General features: G+C 44.8%; 1 protein-coding gene across 7 annotated transcripts in view; it reads right to left on the bottom strand.

The window, feature by feature from the left end:
* Window positions 1–7,027, bottom strand: part of LOC106146276 (transmembrane protein FLJ37396) — a 116,726-nt gene that overhangs the window by 35,366 nt on the left and 74,333 nt on the right. For all 7 annotated transcript variants that reach the window (XM_013510801.1, XM_013510800.1, XM_013510799.1 and 4 more), the window contains one exon: window positions 117–309. In XM_013510801.1, coding sequence (XP_013366255.1) covers window positions 117–309 — 193 coding nt within the window. The remainder of the gene's footprint in view (window positions 1–116; window positions 310–7,027) is intronic.

Below are 7,027 nucleotides of genomic sequence, written 5' to 3'. Positions count from 1 at the left end.
AGGCTGGTCTTGCACTCCCAACGATCCCCCTGCCTCAGCCTCCCGAGTGCTGGGATTACAGGCGTGCACCACCATGCCCGGCCTACCAGTTGATTTTTAAAAATCTGACCTCTTACCCTTTTCTTTCTCAATGTAATAGCTGCCCACAAGCAGAAGCTCTGCTTCTAGTTCCTTCAGATCGTTCAAGGCTTCGTCATACATGACATATGCCCCTTGCTGGTCCTGGGTGTGGATACAGCCAGCTCCTGTGCTGTAGTAATCATCCTGGTTCTCCGCTTCTGAGAACTCCATGAACTGGACACTATGGACCTGAGGAAAGAAAACCAAGCCCAGAAGTTACTAGAAAAGGGAGAACTATATTTTTCCAGCCCGAATGGCCCAGGCAGCAGACTTCTCATGCATAATGGGCTGTCAACACGGAGCTGATAGTCTAAATGTATAAAAAAGCAGTAGGCACAGAAAAATATAGGACAAGAAATGATGGCAAGGAAAGGTAGTTCCTGAGGCAGATAATTAGCTGATGGATTTGTTTTTCTGATCAATTCAAGAGCAACTGGAGAAGGGCCACTGAAAGAGCCTACTGCTAAAGGTAGTCTCTGGAGTCAAGGGTGCTGATTCAAGGCCTGACTGCCAGGGTTTCACCCTGGGGCAGCCACTTGGCTACTGTTAGCTCTCATTTCCTTGGCTGTAACGTGGGACAGTGCAAACATCACACAGCACAAGACTTGTGGAGAGTGAGTGTGTGACACTACACCGGCCAGCCACTTGGGATCATAAATGTTAGCTATTAAAAACATTTCGGGTTAATTCTACAGGTAATTTTAAAATGCATTAGCATAGCCTCATGTACTGAGTTGAAGTGTCTCCCAAAATCCACGTCCACCTGGAACCTGTGAATGAGACCTTACAGGATGCCATTTTTTGCAGCTCTAATCAAGTTGAGACGAGGGTCTCACACACGAGGGAAATTTGGAGGCACACTTAAGGGGTAAGACACACGGGGACAGGTCAAGACTAGCATGATGCAGCTGAGGGTCAAGAAGTGCCACGGATCGGGAAGGGCTGCCAGCCACTGCCAGAAGCCGAGAGGCAAGGAAGGAGCTTCTCTAGAGCCTGCAGACACCATGGGCCCGCCAGCACCTTGGTTTCGCACTTGCAGCCCTGAGATCTAGGAGGAAATAAACTACTCAGTTTGTGGTACTGTGTGACAGCAGCCCTGGGAAGTCAGTTCTAGGAAGGGGTATCTCAGTCGTTATTTTTCTTAGATACCTGCGGGCTTATTGCTTCCTAAGAATTACTATGCTAATAATTCTCACCCCTCCTGTGCCTGGTGACACCTCACTCCCAGCTATGCTTCCAGCTCTCCACTTGCCTCTCCTTTCTAAGGCACGGCCCTCGCTTTGAGTCCCATCCCTCCACCTTGGAAGCACCCTTTCCCTCTGCACATCACCTAAATGTGTTTGCATTCCTCCTGCTTCCCATTCCTTATACCCTTCCTGGTGTCTCTCCTCTCTCTCCTGATCTAACCGCTGCAGATGTAATCAAAGCGCTCTGTCTCCACTCCCTCACCTCCTCCTCCTCAACTGGGTCTCGTCGGGCCCCTGGCCCCAGCGAGCCACCCAAACCACTCCCCAAAGACGCCAACAATGACCTCCGCTCTGTCTCCAGCAGACATCCTTCAGTGCCTGTGACCTCTCACATTACCTGACACAGGTCAGTACTGTCTGGTTTTTAAGTCACTCTCTTAACTCACGCCTCACCCTCTTCCCTGGGTGCCTGGGACTCCACCTTCTCCTGAATCTCACCAGCTTTCCAGCCAGTCCTTCTCTGCACCTGGAGGTGTAGTTCTCTCTATGAAGTCATTGAATGACAGCCACTCTCAAGACTCCCTCCTACGGCTTCTTCTTTTCTGCCTCTCTTCCTTCCCCAGGCGATGACAAACATTCTCACCACTTTCACAGCCACGATACCACCTTTGGAACACGTTCCCCAGTTCACATCTGAAATTGCAGACCTCCTAGAGCTTCAGACCCACATATCCAACTATTTGTTTGGCATGTGTTCTGGGCATTTCGAAGACCCCTCAAATGTAACATGTTCAGACAATGCAATCTACGTCCAAAAACCAAGGCCCTCTCCAGCCTGTTTAATAGATGGCACCATCATCCACCCACTCACTCTGGCATGAATTGTTCTTGATGTCTCTCTGCCTCACCCCGTTTGTCTAATCTGTCACCATGTCCTGCTGGTTTGACTCATCTCCCAAACTCATCCACTTTTTTTTATCTCCACCACCACCACCACCCCAGCCCACGCTGTGATTACCTTTCACAAGCAACTAGTCTAGGAGTTTCCAAGATGAGCTAGCATGTTAATTGGTCTGTCCATGTCCCCTCTGGCCTGGGCTTTCCTTCTTCCCCATGTTACTCACTGCTGGCAGAGGAGGCTTTAGAAGTGCAGTTCCCTGACTATGTCATCCTCCTCTCCCCTTTAATTTCCCTGAATGGCTTCCTGCTGCTCACAAATTAAAGCAAAACTCCTTCACGAGGCCCACGCAATCTGGCCATGCCATCTCTCAGTGCTTCTCAGTTGACAGTGACTTTGCCCTCCACAGTGCTTTTGGCCAAGTATGGAGATGTTTGGTTGTCATAGCTTAAGGGGAGGTGCTATGGGGGGTGCTCTACCCCAGTGGGTGGAGGCCAGGCATGCTGCTAAGTAGCCAGTGAAGCATAGGACAACTCACAAGAAACCATTATCAGACCCCAAACCTCAACAGTGCCAGGGTGCAGAATTGCTGAGCTACTTCCACTTCGCACCAATTTCTGCCTGTCACTGATGTCTTCTTTTGGTTTCTTAAAGGGTTCTTGCTCTCTGGGCACCGACCCTTTGCACAGATTGTCCCTGATCTGTGGAAGGGTCTCGCTCTCCTCTCTGCCTATGTGAGGTTTCTTGATCTTCCAACCTCAGCTCAATCGTCATTCCATAGGAATGCCTCCTACCTTCCTGTGCCCCTTAGAGCGCGAAATCAATCTATCATCTCCTCTCTCTCAATATTTTTTGATGTTACTGTTTTACATTTCTTTGTGTGACTTCTGACCAATATTTACCCATTGGTGTCACACCAGCCAAGGTATGACAAATTATCAGCATGCATACAACCGCAAAGACCACATTAATTGTTCAAAAGCACACCAAATGCAAACTTCTACCTTTCAATAAAAAGTGGTTTGTATCATTAAAAGCTCTGTAACTGTGTTTTTCTTTTAAGACAAAAGATATAGGCTGGGCATGGTGGCACAAGCCTGTAATCCTAGCACTTAAAAGAGGCTGAGGCAGGAGGATCGCTGTGAGTTCAAGACCAGCCTTGGCTACATAGTGAGTTCAAGGCTAGCCTGAACTACATAGCAAGATCCTGTCGCAAAACAAAAACAAAAACAAAAAAAAAAGACGTTAATGTGTGAGTTTTACCTCTGCATTCAGGTTTAATTGCAGTGTTGGCACTTTGTGATAAATAAGTGGGTTTTGGGTTGCAGTTTCGGCACTCATCTCTAAAAGGTTTACCATCACCTGGCCTAATATATATATATTCTATATGAGAATGATAATGCCTGGGGTGGAAAATGGTTCTTGGAGGGAAAAAAATATAATGTTATTCTCTATATATAGCCCAGGTACACACTGAACATAATGTAGTGTATTTCTCTGCTATTATCATTTCTTTGGAGGAGGGCAGCTAGGGAAAAAATATCTAAATGGAGTATCTGTAGAGGGTCTATAATGAAAGAAAGGTTGAGAAACACTGCCCAGCGCCTTACTATGTATATATGAGCATAGTAAAATGCATATAACATAAAGTCTACCATCCTAGTCATTTCGAGTGCACATTTCAACAGCATTAAGTACATTCACACTGTTGTACAACCATCGTCATCATCTACCCGCAAAACTCTTTTTATCTTGAAAAACTGAAATCTGTACCCACCAAGCAAAAATTCTACAACCCACCCCACCCCACCGGGCCCCCGGCCCCGGCAAGGGCCACTGTCCTTTCTATCTCTATGAATGTGACTGCCTCGGCCCCTCCTTGTTATGGTCTGGATCTGAAATGCCCTCTAAAGCCTTGTGCATATGGACTGCACCTGGATTACCAAGGTCTTAGGGCTGACTTGCCATCAGGAGATGGGATCTGCTCAGAAGCGGCAGGTCACCTGAGGTGACTGGAAGCGTGTATGTCCCCTCCGGCTCTCCCTCCGCCTCCTCCCCCTCTGCTTCCTGACCGCTGTCATGGGAGCAGTTTCCCTCCGCCGTGCCCTCTGCCATGCTATCCTGCCTTGCATTCTGTCTGGTTACTTTTCTCTCCTTGCTGAGACAGAATACCTGACGCCCAGAATTAAGGAAGGAAAGGTTTATTTAGCTCACACTTTGTGGAGGTTTCAGTGCATACTCAGTGGGCTACAAAGCAGGGGCGGCATGGCCCTTGTTCAAGGTGCAAAAGACAGCAAAAGCAGCAAGAGCACAAAGGGGGAAGTAAGCCTCTTCTCCTCCCTTAGGTTGTTTGCCCGCCATCAGTGCACCCCATCTCTGTGCCCTTCTCTTCCACAAGCTCAGGCTGTTTACAAAGTGAGGACCCTGGCCCCCTGCTGAGTCACTCAGTTAAACTTCTAAACTTCTCAAGTTGACACAATGTATCAACCATTACAGAGTCAGAGGGCTATGGACTGAAATGGTGAGTCAGAATAAACCTCTCAGTCTCTCCATTGTGAGTGTCAAATACCCTGTCCCAGTGACAAGATAGTGATCAAGACCCTCAGGTAAACAGGATCAGACAGTATTTATCCTGTGTGATTGGCTTGCTTTATACTTAGCATAAAATGCTCTGAGGTTCACTCATATTGTAGCACATGTCAACATTTCATTCTGGTTTAAAGCTGAGTTATATTTTGCAGTTCATATACATCATATTTTGTGTGTCCATTCATTTCCTCATGGATACTTAGCTGCTTCCACCCTTTGGCTATCGTGAATAACGCTGGTGTGAACACAGGTGTACAAATAGCTGTTTGAATCCTTGCTTTTAGTTCTTTTGAATACATACCCAGCAGCAGAAGTGCTGGGTCACATGGTAATTCTATTTTTTTTTTTTTTTTTTGGTTTTGGTTTTTCTCCGGTACCGGGAACCGAACTCACGACCTTGCACTTGCCAGGCAGGCGCTTTGCCACTGAGCTAAATCCCCAGAACCGGTAATTCTATTTTTAACCTTTTGAGGAAATTCCATCCTGTTTTCCATAGCAGTTGCACCATTTTACATTTCAACCAAGAGTGCACAGAGATTCCAATTTCTCCACATCCTGGCCAATACTTGTTATCATCAGAGCTTTGTACAATATATATTTGATGTTTTAAGAAAAATAACCTGATTTCTTAGTTGTTATTCATGAGTCATTGAAACTATGGAACAAGTGCTTCCGATGTTTCACCCCACATCTCTGCATTGTTATAAAAACTTCTAAGCCATCAGTTTTTGGATAGAATGTGGAATCTATAATTTTAAGCAGTCATGTCATGGTTCCCCATAGACCTATCCCTTGCTTTGTGGGTGTATCGTTGCCTAGTCTATGAATATAGGGAGCCTCTGGAACCTTCACAAATGGCAGATTATCCTTGGCTTATTCTGCATGTCAACATCAAAAATGTGGATGGAGTCACTTCAGTTTTATTGTTCTACAATCGGTTTATAAAACTCTAGAGTCCTAAATAGTCATGTGGAAACTTAGCCACTTTCCAATACATAAAAATGTGCACGTGTCTAAGTAACAGCTGTCATTCATAGTATTTTACCAAGAGGATACGGCATAGTTAACTATTCCTCCAGCAGATTGCGGTTTTTGTTTTGTTTTGTTTCGCTTTTTGCTATCTTTTCATCATCACTTTAAAAGACAATTAGGGTCTTCCTTTGATTAGAATTCCAAAAGCTATATTGCTGATTCTGATAAAATGATATACGTGCGTCTTAGTGCCAATAGAAAACAGAAAAGATCCTGAGAAAATGACACATTGCACATGAAAGTTAACAGCTTCCTTAAGTTTATAAACAGCCATGTTGACTTTTATTGACATTTCTCTTGTTGAGGGAAGAAAAGGGACAATTTAATGTGTTATACTTCACCCACTTTGCTGGAAAAGACCTTTCCTCTTCCTTGTACAAGAGCATTTTACACGATTTTGAAGAAATAGCCACTGAATTGCGTTCTGAAGCTGAAGGAGGAGTGCAAGAGTACTGTGAGATGTCAACTCTGATGCCTTCGTCTACCTAAATAGTCATTTTCCCTCTCTCCCCACCTGTGCGTCATTGTTCAAACGCTTATAAAGACCCATCTATTCCTTCTCCTTCTGCTGAACATTGTCCTCTTTCCCTCCCTTGTTTCCGGTCTCTGGAACCTGTGTCTACTGAACATGCATTCTGAAGGCCGAATGACCAAATTCTTCATGTCGTATTGTAGTTCAGTCACTATAATGTTTTCTTATTTTAAAAAAAAATTTTCCATGGTCATGTGGAAGACCCTCCTTCCAAAGGTTTTGTGGTCTAGAGATCTGATCCTTCAATATTATGCTTGGAGGAGTGGCAAGAAGGGGAGGGCAGTAATTATCTGTCTGAGTAAGAAATAGTATCATCATTGGAATGATTCATATGTGTTTTTAAGTCTGAAAATTAACCGGTGCCAAGATAACTATTTGCTGAAAAAAGTAACTGTAGGAAAACTGGTGGCCCACTGTCGACTTTGCTCCCTGACGGCTGCTGCCATTGCCTACCAGCATGAATTTTAGGGCTCTTGGCAACATAATAAACAGGAAATTTTACATTTTAGCGCTTATCTGACTAGTTTACCTTCTCCTAAATTACTTGCATTAACTTAACAGTTCAGCCTAAGAATCCATTCAAAATTGTTTGGTAAATGATTTAATCATGTGGCTGCAATTTTTATAGAGAAGACCAAAAATATCTTCCACTGTATTTTTCTTCCTAGA

Source organism: Chinchilla lanigera, unplaced genomic scaffold, assembly GCF_000276665.1.
Source record: "Chinchilla lanigera isolate Chin_1 unplaced genomic scaffold, ChiLan1.0 scaffold00010, whole genome shotgun sequence".
NCBI classification, from domain to species: domain Eukaryota; kingdom Metazoa; phylum Chordata; class Mammalia; order Rodentia; family Chinchillidae; genus Chinchilla; species Chinchilla lanigera.
This window is presented reverse-complemented; position numbering and strand designations above follow the sequence as displayed.